The sequence below is a fragment of the Lucilia sericata genome, unplaced genomic scaffold (genome assembly GCF_015586225.1).
Source record: "Lucilia sericata isolate MDLA Ls3-8-SP2 unplaced genomic scaffold, ASM1558622v1 Contig000176F_arrow, whole genome shotgun sequence".
Taxonomy (NCBI): domain Eukaryota; kingdom Metazoa; phylum Arthropoda; class Insecta; order Diptera; family Calliphoridae; genus Lucilia; species Lucilia sericata.
In genome coordinates this window covers 67,501-87,940 of record NW_023994204.1, presented here as the reverse complement: position 1 = coordinate 87,940, position 20,440 = coordinate 67,501, and the positions used below count along the sequence as shown (strand labels likewise).

At 27.0% G+C, this 20,440-nt stretch overlaps 3 protein-coding genes across 4 annotated transcripts in view; 2 read left to right on the top strand and 1 right to left on the bottom strand.

The window, feature by feature from the left end:
• The first annotated feature begins 433 nt into the window (after positions 1-433).
• LOC119601595 lies at positions 434-10,377 on the top strand. The gene is made up of 3 exons (XM_037952618.1): positions 434-765; positions 1,782-1,935; positions 9,679-10,377. Exons 1-3 carry the CDS (start codon positions 617-619, stop codon positions 10,039-10,041), a joined length of 666 nt encoding a protein of 221 aa, XP_037808546.1. The 5' UTR covers positions 434-616; the 3' UTR covers positions 10,042-10,377.
• A 1,401-nt stretch (positions 10,378-11,778) lies between these two features.
• LOC119601599 (beta-catenin-like protein 1) lies at positions 11,779-13,897 on the top strand. The gene is made up of 4 exons (XM_037952624.1): positions 11,779-11,920; positions 11,985-12,543; positions 12,609-13,474; positions 13,542-13,897. Exons 1-4 carry the CDS (start codon positions 11,891-11,893, stop codon positions 13,821-13,823), a joined length of 1,737 nt encoding a protein of 578 aa, XP_037808552.1. The 5' UTR covers positions 11,779-11,890; the 3' UTR covers positions 13,824-13,897.
• Positions 13,898-15,416: 1,519 nt separating this feature from the next.
• LOC119601600 (succinate--CoA ligase [ADP-forming] subunit beta, mitochondrial) overlaps positions 15,417-20,440 on the bottom strand; it is a 12,145-nt gene continuing 7,121 nt past the window's right edge. Inside the window, exons 6-10 of one of the 2 annotated variants that reach the window (XM_037952625.1) lie at positions 20,293-20,440; positions 19,787-19,789; positions 16,629-17,053; positions 16,395-16,564; positions 15,417-15,617 (exon numbers count right to left, since the gene is read on the bottom strand). The exon at positions 20,293-20,440 is cut by the window's right edge and continues 123 nt beyond it. In XM_037952625.1, coding sequence (XP_037808553.1) covers positions 15,605-15,617; positions 16,395-16,564; positions 16,629-17,053; positions 19,787-19,789; positions 20,293-20,440 — 759 coding nt within the window. In that variant the 3' untranslated portion in view covers positions 15,417-15,604. The remainder of the gene's footprint in view (positions 15,618-16,394; positions 16,565-16,628; positions 17,054-19,786; positions 19,790-20,292) is intronic. The other variant, XM_037952626.1, reaches the window with a different exon arrangement.

Below are 20,440 nucleotides of genomic sequence, written 5' to 3'. Positions count from 1 at the left end.
ATTTGTTTTGCTAAAAAAAAAACTTTGTTAAATATTTTCCTTTAAAAAAATTCAAATTACTGGACTTCACAGACAATTGAGTAAAACAAAAAAAAAAAAATAAATAAAAACTTGTCCTCAGTCCCCCCACTAAAATCACGTAAGCCTAAAACCAAAAAAAACTGAATTACCAACTACATAATACTCATTGCCAGTAAGAAAAAAAAATTCAAATTTAATTCAAGTCTTTTTCCAAAATTGAAGAAACATAAAATTTTAAAACCAAGAGCACAGACATGTAATACAAACAAACTTACTACTGCTCATGATGTACTCTCAGCTTTTTGGGTTTGGAAAAAAAACTCACTCATTACTTTTAGCTCAAACTCAAAGTATATTTTTTTTAAATTTTGTGTTTGCATTTAATAATTTTTTTCATTTAGGTATATAAAGTGAGGAGGCATATAAAATTCCATGTCATTTTATAAATTACGGTCGTCGTTACGTTACGAATTTAAAAAACAGTAGTAGTGCCGTACTACCGAAAAAAAAACGAAAACGAAAGTGTGGTGTTTCAGTTATAAATTAATATATTTTTTAAAGAAAAATTAAAAGAAATTAAATAAAAATTTCCAAAATGAAAGCCTTTGTAGTGGCCAGTGTTTGTTTGTTCAGTATTTTGAGTGTGGGTTTGGCACAATTCTCCAATGGTCGTGTACTCGATCCACCAAATCCACAATTGTGTGCTCAAAGAGTTATACATGAAAAGACACCCGATGGCAAAGGGTGAGTTGAGAAAAAGAATATAAGAATTTTTTATAAAAAATATTTTAATTTTATTAATTTAACAAAGAAAAATAAATAAAAAAAAGTTGTGATTTTTTTTTTGGTTTATTAAATGAGTCATTGAAAAGTGAAAGTTTTAAGAACATAAATTGCATTATTTAAAAAAAAAAGAAAAAATTAAAATAATAAAAAAATTATAAAATTATTTAACGGTTTTATTTAAAAATTTATGAAAATTTGCTAAAATTTAAATACATTTTTTTTTTGTATATTAAAAAAATGTTCTAAATATTTTCTCCAAAAATTTCCATAATTTTGAAATTTTTCAAATTTTAGTTTTTAAAATTTTAAAGTTATGCTTTCAGCCAAGTTGCCGAATAAATTTCAAATGAAATAAAATAAATTTTAAAAATCTATTCAAAATTTATCAAATTTTTTGAACATTTTTTTGAGTTCATTCGTTCGCGGAAAAGGAACATTTTCCAAATTTTAAAAGTAAAATCGATATTATAATTAAAACTTTAATGTTTTTCAAATAAAAACCTCTTTCTTTAAATTTAACTTTAAGAACTTTTTGAATAATTTGTTCGCGATTAATCCTTAAATTTCTATAAAACAGTTAAAACTAATTTTAACAAGAAGTATTAGGGTCTCATTCATAAACTTTTATCAAAGATTTTCAAATAAAATTTTCATACAAAATTTGTAATATAAACCTTTGATAATTGTTTATGAATAAGGCAGTTAAAGTTTTATTTTTTCTATTTAAAGAAAACTAAAAGTTTTTAAATTATAAACAATAAAATTGTATTATTAATTTATTAAACTATAAACTTCTATTTAAATAATTCAAATATCACAACTTTTTTAATTAAAATATTTTATTTAATGATCATTTTAGAATTTAGAATAAAAAATTTTTTCAAAAAACTTTCTTTAAACTTTGTTCATTTCGTAAAATTTTTCCTTAAATTATTTAAAATTTTATATATATTTTTTTAAATTTTTAATTACAGTTACTTCTTCTCTTGGCGCGATCCTGCCTTAAAGGGTGTCGAAGAAGATTGGTTGAGTGCCAGAAACTACTGCCGCAGACGTTGTATGGACTCAGTATCTTTGGAAACTAGCTTGGAAAACGAATGGATTAAGCAACGTGTTGTCAATGAAAAAGTAAGTTTAAATAAATCTATGTAAAGTTTTTCTATAAAAAAAATGATCTAGACTACAGTAACTTTTTCTATAAAAGCTTGCTCTAGACTACAGCAACTTTTTCTATAAAAGCTTGCTCTAGACTACAGCAACTTTTTCTATAAAAACTTGCTCTAGACTACAGCAATTTTTTCTATAAAAACTTGCTCTAGACTACAGAAACTTTTTCTATAAAAACTTGCTCTAGATTAGAGCAACTTTTTCTATGAAAACTTGCTTTAGATACGAGCAACTCTTTCTATAAAAACTTGCTCTAGACAAAAGCAACTTTTTCTATAAAACTTGCTCTAGACTAAACAAACTTTTTCTATAAAAACTTGCTTTAGATTAGAGCAACTTTTTCTATAAAAACTTGCTCTAGATTAGAGCAACTTTTTCTATGAAAACTTGCTTTAGATAAGAGCAACTTTTTCTATAAAAACTTGGTCTAAACTAGAGCAACTTTTTCTTCGAAAACTTGCTATAGACAAGAGCAACTTTTTCCATAAAAACTTGCTCTAGACTAGAGCAACTTTTTCTGTAAAAACTTGCTCTAGATTGGAGCAACTTTTTCTATAAAAACTTGCTCTAGATTAAAGCAACTTTTTCTATAAAAACTTGCTCTAGACTAGAGCAATTTTTTATGAAAACTTGCTCTAAACTAGAGCAACTTTTTCTACGAAAACTTGCTATAGACAAGAGCAACTTTTTTTATGAAAACTTGCTCTAAACTTGAACAATTTTTTCTATGAAAACATCGCTCTAGACTATAGCAACTTTTTCTATAAAAACTTGCTCTAGACTAGATCTACTTTTTATATAAAAACTGGCTTACTAGAGCAACATTTTATATGGAAACTTGCTCTAGATTAGAGCAACTTTTTCTCTAGAAACTTGTTCTAGAAAACTTGCTCTTGTCTATAGCAATTTTTTCTATAGTTTCAAGTCCCTTTCTAAAGCTTTTAAGATTTTCCATTTAAAATTCGATCCAGTGCTTCATGTAAATGATCTCTGAGTCATTTTTTGTTTATCAAAAAACCGTGGAAACTTTCTAAACTGTCATTAAATGTTTATAACATTTTGTATAATTGTCTTTAAATTAAACAATATTTACAATATTTTGGTAATAAGTTGCTTTAAACTTAATTTATTGATTTTGTGTGTTGATTTTGTGTTTTATTGGATATGCGATCGAAATAAAAATTAAGCGTGAGATCACACAGTAAAAAAAAAACAATAAGAATATCTCTCTTCATTTGTTCATTAAAAGATCAAGTTCGTTTGTTTGTGCATGAGGTTGATCTTCTTATTTTTATTATTATTTTTTTTTCTATCAGACGATATTTAAATTAAATTAAAAAAAATAATGTTTTTTTATTTAAAATTATTCAGAAAAGATCTTTATATGAAGATTTTCATTGATAACTAGGTAAAAAACATTCAAAAACATTTAAATTCTCATTTAAGACCAAGTGATCACTATGGCAATGTCTAATAAGATCGCATTGGATCTTTACTGCATCAGATTGATCTCTAGATAAAATTTCTCAAAAATAATGAATATTTCTTTATTCATTGTGAACGCAAAAGATCAGTCATAAGTGTGGTGATCGCGAAAGCAATTAATAAGTGATCTTCTTTTGAGGGTTTTCATTGATCACGAATGTGTAAAACATAGACAAACATGAGACAAATTTAAAATCTGTTAAGAGACGATTCAATTTGTTTTCCCTTTAATAGGTTTAAATGGCGATCACTGCTTTAGTGATATTGTTAAAACTGCATTTGCTCTGATATTTAAAATATGTTTCTTAAATTATACAAAATTTTGGTTATATTTATCAATTTAGTTGCTTAGAATGGCGATCTTTACCTTTTCTACCAACAGTCGTATATTTCCATACAACTATAAGACATAGTGATCTTGCAGAGAGGAAAATACATAGATTTTTTTGGAATTAAACTTTTGCAACTTTTAATAATAGTTGAATAATGTAATTATTTCCTGATAATTATATTTTATAAGACCTGATGTATGTCGCGATCATTACAAATCGCGATCATCTTTTGAGAAACTAATTGAAATTTTTTTGCTTCAATATGACATAATAATGATAAACGATTTCTGTCTGTTACATTAAGGTCATTTTGAATGATTATATCAGTTTGAAAATAATGTGACAACATAATATAATAAGACTAATTGGTAATTTGATCATTTTAAAATTAGCCCTAGGGGGAACAAAACCCTCTGGGGGTTTTAATTATTTCTTAATTTTATAATGTGGAGTTAATGATCTAGTTGAAATATTTGAGTTAAATAATCATAATTGTTCAACTAATTAGAGCTGTAATGCACACACACACATATATCCACACATATGTAGTGAAGATAAACCAAAGACTTAAACAACATTGATGTTAACAAAAGACTTAAGAAACAAACCTGCCGATGAATTTGAATTTCTTGAAGAGTTTTTTTGTAAATGTAATTTTTATACAAATTAAGTATTAACACACATTTTTTTCTTTTAACAATGTATAACAAAATTTAAATTCTTAACACATCTTTTTATGAAAAAATGAAAAAAAATTAGAGCATTATTTATGCGTATTGTGTTACAAATTTAAATTAGAAAACTAACGATTGAAAATGAAAGTGAATTGATACAAAACACTTTCGATTTCAAGACAATACATGTGTTATAGTTTGCATTAAAAATAACACAAAGAATTACAAAATTTGTAAAATTTTATTCAATTTACAACACAACTAAAACACTGTTTGGAAAAAATTAAAAAAAAATTTACTCAATGAATTTTAAAGAAGAAGTAAAAACAATTAGCTAGAAAAAAAAAACAAACTTACATAATACATACTTATTTAAATTGCAAGAGGCATAAATAAATGAATAATGTGGCATGAGGCAGCAGCAGAAAAAAAACATAAAAATGTTTAAAATTTGCACGTAAAGCTGGCATTAATTTAAAAACAACAACAAGAGTTTACATTGAACTTAAGGCTTTAATAAAATTATAAAAAAAAATAATGAAAAAATTGTGATGCCGGTTTTTGTTGCTATTTCCCCTAGCAAACAAATTGCATTTTAAGTAATAACAACAAACAGCTAACATGAATAAGCAGGTCTTAAGATGTTTGGCGGTTTGTTTATAAAAGTTTTCCTTGTATATGTCTCTATATTTAAAGAAAAAGAAAAAATGTTAATGATAAAAAAATTGCCGGAAATTTTTTTTTAAAACAAAAGTTATTATTTACTCGTACAGTAGGTAATAAAGCTAAAGACTTTAGCTACTGTTTGCAAATCATAAAACAACAACAGCAACATAACATATTTTTAACTCAGAGAGTCCAAGTAAACTTTTCTAAAGTAACGAGTTATAGCAACTTTTCGAGTTATTGTATCCCTCAGTTTTTGATCATATTTGAGTCGCTATAATAGCGTGAAGACATCTTTATTTAGAAAATTTGTCATGTCATCTGAAAGCTCAATCTGTCGACTTCATAATTAAGGTGTAATCTCCGTTATATGTCAGTCCTTTATAAAAATAATTCCTTGATAAGAAAATAGCCAAATGTAATCTGAACACAACTTCGTATAAGGATTCCTTCTTAAATCTTCTCATTTAAGAGTTTACACAAAATCCTGCAAACAACAAATTTGTCTCTTTCATCTTTGCCTGTTTTATCTTTTATCTTATGATCGTTTTTGATCATTTTTTGCTTCAGTAGATCTTTAAATTAGATCAAGATATCAATCGTTAATGTCTAAAAGTTATTATAAACTTTAGCTAAGGATATCTCGAAGAAGGGATGAGCTATAACCGTGGTTAAACCTTTAATTGAAAGTCGACAGATTGGATCTTCAAATAATAAAGCAATCATTGTAAATAAAACTGGCTTCGGCTTGTTATAACATCTTGAAAATGGAATTTTTCAATCTTTATGACACGATATGTGGAAAACATAATGTGAAGAAGAACTAGATTAAGATTCAAAGTTGCTCAGTCCTTTAAAAGTTTACTAGGATTCTGGGTTTCGACTTTTTTTCCAAACTTTGTTGGCCTGTGTAATTAAAAGAGAAATGTTAATAATTTTCACAAATTTTATAAATTAATAAAATTATTTTTTACAAATTACAAAATCATTAATAAAAAAACTTTAATTATCTATAATTTTTTTTGAACTCAAAATCTTTTCATTAAATTATCACTATTATCATTATCACTCTCAAAATGATCACAACTAATTACCCCTATATTGTTGTTAAAAGGTTGACACAATCGTTGGCCCAAAAAATTATGCCATTTTCAAATGTATGTCAAATCTATTTTAATGTTAAAATCACGTTTAATGATACAAAACTGTCAAAACTCAATATTTTGTATATGTGTGTGTGTGTGTTTTTGTTTTCTTTTCATGAATGAATCAAAATTCAAAATTCAAGTTGAAGTGGTTTATGTTGTAATAAATTATTTTATGTTTTACTGCCCATTAATAATAAACAAAAGCTTGTTTTAGAAAGAAAAAAAAATATCACATTAAATGATCATTTAGTTTTTTTAAATTGAATGAAATTTTAAAACAATAGAATTGCCGAAATACAATAGAAAGAAGACAAAAAAAAAAAACAAAAACAAACAATTGGTAGCAATTTATTGTAAATTTGAACAGAAGATTAAAGTCATGAAATTGTTTATTATTTGCAATAAACATAAGCAGAATTTTGAATAAGATTTGGGAAAATTGTTTTTCATAAATAACAAATAATTGATTATAAAACTTCATTTATTATAATAGATAACGATTAAAGCTCTCTCGTAAAGTTAATGTATAAGAACTAACTAAACCAATGAGAGCTTTAATATTGCACTCTCTGCCGATACTTGTTTAAAAAAGTTTTCCCGTTTAGATATAGGGACTACAATAATGCTTTCATTTTGAATCATCTTATCAAATCCATATTTGATATTTTAAATATTTTTTCTCGAGAAGCTTTTTTTTTATTAAAAAGCTTTATTCAAACATAACTGTAAACCGCTCTAGAGATCCTAACGAAGCATATGATGCAGAGATCAGACAAATATTCTTAATAGTAAATCGTTAATATTAAAAGTCCATTAAATTGTTTTAGAAACAATGGAGATTACGACGAGCTTTACTAAAGCTTTCTAAATAAATACTTTACTCATTTGAAAGCTTAAAAATGTATTTTCGATAAGAGATAAAAATGTTTGAAAAATTAAAACGATTTTTTAAATATTTTTTTCACGAAAAGCTTTTTCTATGAAAAAGCTTTTGTCAAACATAACTTTAAAAAGCTCTAGAGATCCTAACGAACAATATGATGCACAGATCTGTCAAATATTCTTAATAGATCGTGAATATTAAAAGTCCACTAAATTGCTTTAGAAACAATCGGGATAAAGGCGAGCTTTGCTGGAGCTTAAGAAGAAAATAAAAGTTTTTAACAAAAGTTTTATATGTTTTCTTAAAACGAAGCTTTTACGAAACTTTTTTCCGTATAGTAATTAAGAAAGCTTTTTTCAAAGCTATTTTTTAAAGTGTAAAGCTTTTGCATTAGAACTTATTTTTATAATACTTTATCTAAAAATATATTTTTATTGAAGCTTTTATAACAACTGATCTAAAAATATATTTTTATGGAAGCTTTTCTAAAAAAAATTAAGCCAAAAAGCTTTGTTTTTTATTTTTCAAAATGTCGTTTCTATAGTCAATTTCTGTATATAGATCAAAAAAGCTTAAAGTCAGTATTTAGTTCAAAAAAGCTCCTTTTAAAGTTTTTTCTTTAAGGGTAAAGCTTTTGCATTAAAACAGATTTTATAACAATTTATCTACAATGACGTTTTTATTGAAGCTTTTATAACACTTGATTTAGAAATATATTTTTATTGAAGCTTTTATAAAAAAAATTAAGCCAAAAAGCTTTTTTTATTTATTTTTCAAATATCGTTTCCATAGTCAATTTCAGTATGTAGATCAAAAATGCTTAAAATGAGTGACTTTGAGTATTTAGTTCAAAAAAGCTCCTTTTAAAGCGCTTTCTTTAAGGGTAAAGCTTTTTATAACAGATTTTTAACAATTTATAACACTTGATTTAAAAATATATTTTTATTGAAGCTTTTATAAAAAAAATTAAGCTAAAAAGCTTTGTATTTTTATTTTTCAAATATTTTCGTTTCGAGAAGAAATATGTTTTTATTAAGACTTTAATCAAAATAACAAAAATAAGTTTACTAATTGAAATTTTTGATTTTTTTTTTGGGAAAAAAGCTTTATTCCAATATATTGTGCTTTTGAAAGCATTTATGGTGTTAATTAAGTTTAAGAAAGGTCCATTTTCTTTGCAAAAAACCTTTTATAAAAGATTTGTATATCAACAATTTACAGCTGCAGCAAAATGTAAAGAAATTGATTTTTTTTTTTGTTCAATTTCTAACTATTGTCATAAAGTTTGGTTAAAGAAAATCTTGAAAATTTATTTAAAAAACTTCAATGGCCACAAAATGCCGTTTAATTAAAAACACCTTAAAAGTTTCTTGCCTCAAACTTTAAAAACAAAACACGTGTGTCTCTAAAAACCCCAAAACTTCATTTATAGATTTCCTTTACTTTAATAGGACAAATTTGATCACGTTGCCACGCTTAAGCACAATACTTTAAAAAGCTTTTTTACAATATTTTACAGGAAAAACCAATATAACTTTAAAATTAATCACAAAAATCAATGAATATTTTACAAAAATATTTAAATAAGTAAAAACTTAAAAGAAGCATTATTTACCAAGAAAACCACAACTCAACATAAAAACCTTAAATAACTTTAAACACAAATATTTTACAACAACAAACAAATATAAATGTAATATAAATATAAAATAAACCTATAGATTCAATAGCTTTACAAATAAACATACTTAAGAGAAAGTGTCTGTTAATGATATTGTAAAAAGTATTGTTAAGAAAAAAATTCGATTTTTTTTAGACCAAAGTTGGTAACAAAACACATTAAGGTGGGGTTAGGTTAAATGTTTTTAATGCATTTGTTTAAGCAAAACCAAAATAACACACTCAAACACTTGAATGAATTTTTTTTTTGTTTAACACTAAAAATAGTGATGACAATTTACGGCTTTTTTGTTGTATTTATAGGCACGATTTGGGTCTAGCTAGTATTTGAACAATGAGGGCTTTAATGTTTAAAATTTCTTTACCTTTATTATTTGGTAACAATAGTTTCCGTTATATTTTACATACAGTCATGTTTATGCTAGAAATGTCGTTAACTTTTCCTTTTTTTTAACAACTAACTGTCTGTCCATCCGTCCGTCCGTCCATTTGTATGTTGTACATTTGCACTCATGGAAATTAAAAAAAATTTAAATTTATTATTTTATGCTGGTACCGCTTGGTATCAGTTTTGTATGGTAAATTTGTTTATTTATTAATAATGAGCTTCAACAAATGGAGAAGAAATAGAGAGAAAAAAACACGTAAAGTAATGTAGTGAAAAAATGTTTTTGGTTAATGAGTTAAAATTACATGCTTCTTGGACTATGAAGTGTTAAATTGTTACACATTAAACAAATAATAAACACATGATCAATGTAATTAATAAATTTCCTTAACAATTAAGAAAGTTTTTTGATATTAATTCCTTTTTTTCCACTTTCCCTCTCTTCCAGGTAAAATACATCTGGACCTCTGGTCGCCAATGTGACTTCAAGGGTTGCGAACGTCCCGATTTACAGCCCACCAACATTAACGGCTGGTTCTGGACTGCTACTTTACAAAAACTTGCCCCCACTAATGAACGCAGCCAAGGTGATTGGTCTCCCACTGGCGGTATTGGTTTACCTCAACCCGATAACCGTGAATACAAACAAAATGGTGCTCCCGAAAACTGTTTGGCTCTCTTGAATCAATTCTACAATGATGGTGTCAACTGGCATGATGTTGCTTGCCACCACAAGAAACCTTTCGTTTGTGAGGAAAACGATGCTCTCTTGAAATATGTTCGTTACACCAACCCTCAATTGCGCATTTAAAGTGGGTTTGAGGTTAAACTCCTCCCTTTTAATTAAAGAATTATAAAAAATTCAAATTTGTGTTTCACACACACACACACATGCTCAACTTTTAGAAACCAAAAATATTTAAATTTTGCTCTTCTTTCATTTTTCTCGCTTTTTTCCAAAAAAAAAAAAAAATAATAAAATTTTTTTTATATTCTTTAATACTATTTCTCTAAAAAGTTCATATTTCCCTGCATATGTCCTCTGTTTCTGCTAAAATATCTATATCACTGTCTTCTATTCTACTCAACACTTAATTAGTTTAATTTTTTTTAATTTTTGTATTAATTTATGTTAAAAAAATAAAAAACCAAACAAAAGAAAAAATACTAAAAACCAAAAATGTAAGAGTTTTCTTTGCTAAAAGGTCTCAGGATCGGGTAATCATAATATTAAAAACTAAAATCAAGGATGATAAAGATTTCCTTTACAAAAACATTCGATGATGAAGTTGTTTACAGAAAATTCTTTAATGATGATGTTTTTTAAAAGAGAGATCTCTTCGTTTATAAAGATTTCTATAGTTTTCTAATGAAAACTATTCGATGTTGCAATTTTCTATAGAAATCAGTTTAATGATAAAGTTTTTTTCAATAGAAAGATCTTCAATGCCAAAATGTTCTATAGAAAACTAATCGATGATGATAGAAAACGAAACAATGATGAAGTTTTCTATGGATGGCAAAAATTTTCTATAGAAAACTAAACGTTGTTGACGTTTTCTATAAAAACTTGTTTACTGAATACTTTAATGAAATATCGTCCTTATTGGTCGAACACCCTACCACAGAAAACAAAAGTTGCTCTGGCACAACTTAGATGAAGATAGAGCAGCGGCTTAGCGCCTCGTCATACCGCATAATATGAGCAGCACGTGGTCATGGTCTCTATGATACCCAACACATATACAACTGTCCAGCCCACCCTACTTCACTTAGCCAAAAATTTTGAAGTAGTGCAACTTCTTGGCTTGGAGCTCAACCTGACCACCGGATCAAAATTGTACAGTTTAAGCTGTTACAACAACGACTTCCGCCCGTCTAAGACAGGAACAATATTGCCTATGGTCAAAGTAATATATATATACTAAATAGCAATGAACCTTGTATAAACGGATTTTTAATAGTCCATAGTTAACATCAGTGGCTAGAAGCCTATGATTTCAGATATTACTAGTTGAAAAATTAGATCTAGATTATTTTTGTTTAAAGATTTTACCTGTTAATTAATGTAAACGAGTTTCTTTAACGTATTCAAACACTTGCACAACATTTTTATGAAAAATTCCATTAATTTACTGGGAAAACACTTGGTATATTTTAAATATATTTTATTCTAAATAAATATATATTATTTCTAAATAATTAAAACTTTTCGCGGATTGATTTGTTTACATTACAAAAATATTTTTCCTGTCATTTCCTTTCCATTCTTGACATATATAAAAGCTCGATATTAGGCAAGAGTCGCAGTTACAAAATTATTGTAGTCTATTTAGCCCTTAACGAAAAAAATATATTGTAATGGGAAAACCAGAAATTTTTAAAACAAAAAACAAACAATCATATTTTCTACTTAATAGAAAAGATTTGTCTAAAAAATCCAAAAATTGCACAAAATTTCACATTATTTATAGTTACTATTTATTTCCGTTACTTATTGTCTATTTTTTGTGCTAACAATCTGGCATTACATACCCAAGCTGCTGGCTATGAAATTATTTCGCTATATATTTTGACAGCCGTATTTTTGTTTACATTTTTGCTTTTAGAATTCTAGAAAAAACATTTTTTATTAATTAAACGTTTTAAGGCAGAAAAATATGGATATTGGAGAATTACTGTCATTTAAAGTAAGTAAAATTATATATTATCAATACTTACACAAATTTCTAACTAATTTTCTTTTGCTAACAGCCCGAGTCCACACCAAAAAGGCCACATGAGGATGATGACGACTATGGTGGTGGCTCACCGGAACATCATAGCTCCTCACGACAAGATGAAAAATCCCGACGTTTGAAACGTATAGCTCAGGCTAAAGAAACAGCAGATTTTGCTAAACCAGAACCACCAACTTTGTCAGCGGTGCCGTCATTTTTAATGGATCCTGAATTAACGGAGGAGGAACGTTTGAATATTTTAAAATATGTCGAAAGTGAAGAAGCCGAGGGTGATGTCTTAGATGAGCAGGGTTTGAAGAAGTTGCTGTTGGTGTTTGAAAAGAAAAACTTAAAGAATCAAGAGTTAAGAATCAAATATCCTGATAATCCGGTAAAATTTATGGATTCCGAGGTAGAATTACACAGTGTTATACAGGAATTGAAGGCTGTGGCTACCGTGCCTGACTTATATCCTCTGTTAGTGGATTTAAATGGTGTAGCAAGTTTATTGGAGTTATTAAATCATCCGAATACTGATATATCGGTGGCTATAGTGGATTTATTGCAGGAGGTTACAGATGTCGATATATTGGGTAAGTTGGTTTTGCATAAATAGAAAAATTCCATTAATTTCTTAATATTTATTTTTTAATAACAGGTGAAAGTAGTGAGGGTTGCGATTTACTTATAGACGCTTTACGCAAGCAACAGGTTACAGCTCTCCTAGTGCAAAACTTGGAACGTCTTAATGAGCAGATTAAGGAAGAGGCCGATGGTGTACACAATACTTTATCAATTATAGAGAATTTAACCGAAATTAATAGTGAGGTGGTGCGTGAAGCTGCGCAACAAGGTTTATTAAGTTGGATTTTAAAAAGACTTAAACAGAAGCCACCCTATGATGCCAACAAATTGTACTGCAGTGAAATCTTATCCATACTTATACAGACTAACAATGAAAACAGACTTATGTTGGGCGAGGTGGATGGCATTGATATTTTATTGCAACAATTGGCTTTTTATAAAAAACATGATCCTGCCTCCAATGAAGAACAGGAATATATGGAAAATCTTTTTAATTGTATGTGTTCTGCCCTAATGGCGAAAGAAAATCGTGAACGTTTCTTGAAAGGTGAAGGTTTACAGTTGATGAATTTAATGTTAAGAGAAAAGAAAATGTCAAGAAATGGTTCGTTAAAAGTACTCGATCATGCCATGTCGGGTCCGGATGGTAAAGATAATTGTAATAAATTTGTAGATATTTTGGGTTTGCGTACAATTTTCCCTCTGTTTATGAAAACACCCAAGAAAAACAAACGTTTATTGTCGGCCGATGCTCATGAGGAACATGTTTGTGCTGTTATAGCCAGCATGTTGAGAAATTGCAAAGGAGCTCAACGTCAAAGGCTGTTATCGAAATTTACCGAAAATGATCACGAAAAGGTGGATCGTTTGTTGGAATTACATTTGAAATATTTGGAAAAGGTAGAAGCTGTTGATAGAGAATTAGATCAGCAGGAAAAGGTTTGCTATTTTATACTGTTGTTTCCCTAAAGATTTTGTATATATTTTGTTTTGCTTTTTCTTGTAGGATGAAGACAACGAGGATGAAGAGGCAGAAAACAATTATATTAAACGTTTAACAGGCGGTTTATTTACTTTACAAATGATTGATTATATTATTTTGGAAATTAGCTCGACCACTGAATCAATTAAACAGCGTGTAGTTCAGATACTTAATTTAAGAGGCGCCTCTATGAAGACCATACGCAGCATTATGCGTGAGTATGCTGGCAATTTGGGTGATGATGGCGATACGGATTGGAAAGAACAGGAACAAACTCATATTTTATCGTTAGTTGATCGTTTTTAAAATGTTTCATGGATTCTTTTTATGTTTAAATAAATATAAATTCCAATTAAGAGAATTTACGTTACATTTATTAAGTTATTATTTATTAAGTTGTCTATAGAATATGTACTGAAGTCTATTCGATGATGAAGTTTTCTGATGAAAGATGTTCAATGAAGAAGTTTTCTGTAAAAAACTGATTTTGAAGTTTGTTTTATAAAAAAATTGTTCGTCGTTGAAGTTATTTATAGAAAATTGTTCTATGGGGAAATTTTCTGTAGAAAACTGTTCTACGAGGCAGTTTTCTAGAGAAAACTGTTCGATGAAGAAATTTTTTATAGAAAAAATATTCGATGAAGTTTTTTATAAAAACCAGTTCGTTGAAGAAATTTGATATTGAAAACCGTTCGATGAAGAAATTCTTTATAGAAAACTGTTCGGTGGAGAAGTTTTCTATTAAAAACTTTTCAATGTAAACTGTTCGATAATGAATAGACGATCAAAAAGTTTTCTATATAAAACTGTTTGATAATGAATAGACGATGAAAAGGTTTTCTATAGAAAACTATTCGATGAAGATAAAGAAATTTTCAATAGAAAACGGTTCAATGAAGATAAAGAAATTTTCTATAGAAAACTTTTCAATGTAGAACTTTTCTATCGAACACTGTACGATGAATAAGTTTTCTATAGACAACTGTTCGATGAGAAAATTTTCTATAGAAAACGTTTGAATTAAGAAGTTTTCTATTGAAAACTTTTCAATGAAGAAGTTTTCTATTGAAAGCTATGATGATGTTTTCTATAGAAAACAGTTCGATAAAATACTTTTTGTGGGGAAACTATTCGGACGATGAAGTTTTCTAAAGAATACTGTTCGATGAAGAAGTTTTCTATAGAAAATTCTCGAAAATAAAGTTTTATATAAAAAACTGTTCCATGATAAAGTATAGAAAAGTATAGAAAACTGTTCCATAATAAGGTTTTTTGTAGGAAAAGTGTTGGATGAAGAGGTTTACTGTAGAAAACTATTCGATGATGAAGTTTTCTACGGAAAACTATTTGATGTCGAAATTTTCTATAGAAAACTGTTAAATAAAGATGATTTTTATAGAATCTGCACAATAATGAGAATTTTTATAAACAATTTTTTGAGGAACAAGTTTTTTGAAGAAAACTTTTCTCTAGTTTTGTGTAGTAAACTGTTCGATAAAGGAAATTTCTTTAAAAAACTGATCGATAGTTAAGTTTTATAAAGAAAACTATTAGATGTTGAAGTTTTCTATAGAACACCGTTCCATGAAGAAGTTCTCTATATAAAACTATTCATTTATATAGATTTCCATAAAAAACTATTCGACGAAGAAGTTTTCTGTTAAAAAAAGAAGTTTGATTATGAAGTTTTCTTTAAATAACTATTCGATGACGCTTTCTATAATACTTTTCTATACAAAATATTTGATTAATTGTCTTTTTATGGAAATCAGATATTTCTGTTTGTTTTATTTACGTTACTGTTACTTTTTTCTTTTTATTTCTGATTACTGGCCTAAATAGGCCAATTATTTTAGTGCCGTACACGGGGATCCTTTATCTGTAAATAAATTTTGTTAATTATTAATATTTTATATTATTGTATATTTTAAATAAAATGTTTTTAATTTAATTCTAAAAATAATGGTTTTTTCATTGGCCAAAATATGGAGGAATAAAAACATTCAAAAACTATATGGAGAAAGCCCCACACAAACAAAGGAAATTTCAAACAAGCTTTCAAAAGTTTAAATTGCAAGGAGGATTTTCTATTTGCTGCCCCTAGCAAAAAAAGAAAATAAATTAGTTAAAAAAAAAAAAAACAACAATAAAATAATAAATATTTGGTTTTTTAAGAGGTATTTTATGTTTAAGATGGTGTAATTTTTTTCTGTTTATGTTTAAATTAAAACTAAAAAAATAAAGAAAATAAAAATAATAAAGTAGAGAAAAACAAAAGAATATACACTAAATGCTTTGAAAACTTAAAAAGAAAAACAAAATAATGTGTAAAGAGAAGTAATTAAATAAATTAAGAGTAAAATAATAATTAATTAACCAATACATACTAGATAAATACAACCAAAGATAAATAAAACTACAAAACAAAAATATAGAGTTCTGAAAATGTTTTGCAAAAATATAATAAAGTCGATTACTTTTTTTTATCGTATTAACAGTGATAACAACAAACACATTTACAATTCATATTTAGTGCCTGATAATTATATAATTTATAAATTGTGCTTGAGATTTTAAATTTATAATTTAATAGTTTTTTCTTATAAGGCTTTATAAGCTTCAATATCAGTTTGTAGATAGTAATTTTTTAAGTTTTTTGTGGTTTTGCAAAACACTAGTATGAATTTGATGTATATTCTATTTAACTACAATTGAAGAAAATGTTTCGTTATATTAACAATCTGATGTTATTATGTTTTTGCCGATTTCGGTATGTGTATGTAATGGTAGTAATAGTAGTAGCAGTATTGAGTTTTATTTAAGAAAGTGAGACAGTGAGAGAATAGTAAGTAGTTGAATTAAAATAAAAATCTCTACTTGACACTGTCGGGAATTTCGAAGCTAACATCCATTTTAACTTCACGGGCCAATTCAACAATTTTGGCCAAATGTACCGACAAATTGGCAGCTTCATCTAAATCGTGACGAGGAATAATTCTCAAACCAGATTTCTTAATCAATTCACGAGCCTCATTCACTTTGGTGCCCTGGAATATTAAAAATTTTAAATAAAAAAGTCTTTAAGAAAATATAATCATCATTTCCACTAACCTGCAATCTAACAACAATTGGCATTTTCATATTTAAATCCTTGGCTGCAGCAATAATACCCTCGGCAATGACATCACAACGCATAATACCACCGAAAATGTTTACCAAAATACACAACACTTTGGGATCGGAGGTAATAATTTTGAAAGCTTCCTTTACAGCTTGGGCAGTGGCACCGCCACCAACATCCAAGAAATTGGCTGGATCACCACCGTACAACTTAATGATATCCATGGTGGCCATAGCCAAACCAGCACCATTGACCATACAACCGATGGTACCATCCAAAGCAATGTAGTTCAAATCGAATTTAGCAGCTTCCACCTCTTTGGGATCCTCTTGGGTCCAATCGCGCATGGCAAACAATTCCTTTTGACGGAATTCACCGTTGTCATCGAAACGGAATTTGGCATCAAGAGCAAAGACTAATGGAGAGCAGGGATTTTATAAGAAAATTTTGTTTAAGATTTGCTTTTAAAAAAGAAATTTTAGCGTTTTTAGCAAATAACAGCTAATTAATATAAAAATTAGAATAGTTGTATTAAAAAAGTTAATAAATGAAGGAAGTAGAGTTATTAACATTTGAGAAGGAAGTTGAAGTTATAGAAAATATAATAGCAACATCTATAGAATATCAATAATAGGAAAAATAATAAATAAATATATAAACATTTTACCCTTATACCAACAAAATATAATTTAAAGTTCATTCATACCTATCAAATATTTGAGCAAAAAAACGTAACCACTATTTTTGTAATTATTTTTTTTTTTATTTTTTATTTTTGCAATTGCAAATCATGTCGAAACTAATAAAAAGAACGTTTAAAAAGAAAAAGAATGTTTAAAGGAAATCAAAATTTAGGAGTCACGTCATTTTCGTCAAATATTTGATAGGTATGAACGTAGCTTTAGTTTTTCTGTGGAGAAATTATAAAAAATCTACTTCAAAAGAACACATACTGTACTAGTTCCGAAAGAACATCTTGGAAACAGTAAAAATAATGTCATTTTTTTTATTTTTTTAATCAAAATAAAAATATTCAACAAAATCGGAAAGGTGAAAAGTGACCCAAAAACTTGTTCCGAATCATCGAATAAAAAACAGACACCAGATTAGTTATATACATAGAAGGAATGTCGGATTTTATAAGACTTCAACGGAACATGTGTAAAAATGTAAATTTTTGTATAAAAATGTAAATTTTTGTGTTAAAATGAAAATTTTGTGTGTAAATGAACTTTTTTAAATGTAACTCTTGTGTAAAAAAAAAGTAATTTTTGTGTAAAAATGTTTTTTTTTAAAGTAACTTTTGTGTTAAAAAAATAAATTTTTGTCTAAAATTGAATTTTTATGTAAAAATGTGATTTTTGTTTTAAAATGTAATTAGTATTTTCAAATCTAATTTTATGTCAAACTGTAATTTTTGTGTTAAAATGTATTTTGTGCAAAAAATTCCTGTGTAAAAAATTTAAATTTTTGTGTAAAATGAAATTTTTGTGTAAAAGTAAACTTTTTGTGTAAAAATTTAAATTTGTGTAAAAATGTATTTTTGTGTAAAAATGTATTTTTGTGTAAAAATGTATTTTTGTGTAAAAATGTATTTTTGTGTTAAAATGTATTTTTGTGCAAAAATTTAAATTTTTGTGTAAACATTTAAATTTTTGTGTAAACATTTAAATTTTTGTGTAAAATGAAATTTTTATTTAAAAATGTTTGTGTAAAAGTAAAATTTTGTATGTTTTTTGTGTAATGTCATTTTGTGTAAAATGTCTTTTTGTGTCCTCCTTTTTTGTGTCCCTGTCCTTTTTGTGTCCCCTGTCCTTTTTTTTTGTCCCTGTCCTTTTTGTGTCCCTTTTTTTTGTGTCCCCTGTCCTTTTTTTGTCCCCTGTTCTTTTTGTGCAAACCCATCCTTTTTGTCTCATTTATTTCTGTGTCGCAATTTTGTGTAATCTAAGTTTTGTGTAAAAAATTTTTGTGTAATTATTTTTGTGTAAACATCTATGAAAATGTAATTTTTGTGTAAAACTGTAATTTTTGTGTAAAAATGTAAGTTTTGTGTAAAAATTTAATTTTTGTTTTAAAACGTAATTTTTGTGTAAACATCTATGAAAATACTAAATTTTGTGTAAAAATGTAAGTTTTGTGTAAAATGTAATTTTGTGTAAAATTTAATTTTTGTTTTAAAATGTAATTTTTGTGTAAAATGTAATTTTTGTGTAAAAAAAATTTTTGTGTAAACATCTATGAAAATACTAATTTTTGTGTAAAATGTAATTTTTGTGTAAAATGTAATTTTTGTGTAAAATGTAATTCTTGTGTAAAATGTAATTTTTGTATAAAAGTGTAATTTTTGTGTCAAAATTAATTTTTAAAATATTTTTCCATCCCTGCTTAATTTCACACAAACAATTTTCAATCTTTGATTTTGGCATTAACAAAAAAATAATATTACGAGTTGTTCCCCGCACTGTGTTGCAAACTAAGTACACAAGAACAACATTTACCATATAAAGCTGTATGTTGTTGTTGTTGGTTCTCGAAGATATCTGGGGTCTTCAGAAAATTGATTTCAAGAAACATACAGACGGACACACAGATAGACGGACATAGCTTATTAGATTCCGCTATCTATAAGGATCCGGAAAATTATATTGTAGAAATTACAAACCGAAAGATAAACTCATATAAACACTTCTCACGAAGGTGAAAGAATAACTCCGGACTTCTTTTGTGAATCGAAAACATTTTCATTTGATTTTCATATCGAGAAATATTGGCGAAAATTTGGTGTAAAATTTCGTTCAAACAAATGTTTTTATATAAAAATACCGTCAAATTTGTATAAAAACAGACTTTAAATAGAAATTAGGGTTTAAGGTGAAAGAATTGTAGTGAAAAGTGCAAATTGCCCACAACCTAAATGTGCAATGGTGTAAAATACAAGTAAATTTTAAATAATATTAAAAAATTAAATAATATTTCTAAAAATCTCCCCAAAAAATAATAGTTAATAAGTTTTAAAGTTGAAAACTAAAACTAAAATTATAAACAACATTTAAACTAAGCGTTTTATACAGAAAAAAGGGCATCAATAAAAGCAATTACTACATTTGATTCTATCAAGAATCAGGATGTTAAAAAAAACACTACTTACAGGCTGTTGATAATGGTCATCATATGAATGGTTGGGAATTGCAATGAAATAGAATGAAATGTGCATTATATTACAAAATCGTGTTGTAAACCAATTCAAAATAAAAAATTTGAAAAATATATTAAAAATACAAATTAAAAACCAATTCAAAATTGATAAATTCAAAAACTTTATTCAATAACACAAACGAAAAACTTTTTAAACGAAGTATTTTAAAATTAAGATTTTTATAAAGTTTCGGAAGCTTTACACAAACTTTCTTCATATTAAGTTTAGACTGTTCTTCGTTTTTGTTATTGCATAAAAATATTTGAACAAAAATGTTGAATTTAAAATGTTGATCCGAAAACAATTACCGTCAGTTATTAGTTTTGAGATTTGACTTAAATTTAAAGTTAATTAATAAAAAACTAAATATTTTTGAAGCCTTATTAGAATTCTTTTAAATATCTCTTGATTAATAATAAATATAAACCGCTTAAGAAAGAAACTTCCAAAATACTTACAGCCTTCGATAGCATCTTCAGCATAAGGATTGATTTCAATTAGTAAAGCATCCTTTTCCAAGAATAATTTATACATGTTCAACAACATGTTGACGGTGTCCTCAGCATGTTTGGGTTCAGACAAGCCAACTTTCTGTACAACACGCAT

What these genes read in the sequence shown, in the direction of transcription:
- LOC119601595 (XM_037952618.1), top strand. Translation starts at nt 617, where the DNA reads ATGAAAGCCTTTGTAGTGGCCAGTGTTTGTTTGTTCAGTATTTTGAGT. An exon ending in AAGACACCCGATGGCAAAGG is followed by an intron (nt 766 to 1,781) that starts GTGAGTTGAGAA and finishes TTTTAATTACAG; the next exon opens with TTACTTCTTCTCTTGGCGCG. An exon ending in AACGTGTTGTCAATGAAAAA is followed by an intron (nt 1,936 to 9,678) that starts GTAAGTTTAAAT and finishes CCTCTCTTCCAG; the next exon opens with GTAAAATACATCTGGACCTC.
- LOC119601599 (XM_037952624.1), top strand. Translation starts at nt 11,891, where the DNA reads ATGGATATTGGAGAATTACTGTCATTTAAA. An exon ending in TACAGATGTCGATATATTGG is followed by an intron (nt 12,544 to 12,608) that starts GTAAGTTGGTTT and finishes TTTTAATAACAG; the next exon opens with GTGAAAGTAGTGAGGGTTGC. An exon ending in AATTAGATCAGCAGGAAAAG is followed by an intron (nt 13,475 to 13,541) that starts GTTTGCTATTTT and finishes TTTTTCTTGTAG; the next exon opens with GATGAAGACAACGAGGATGA.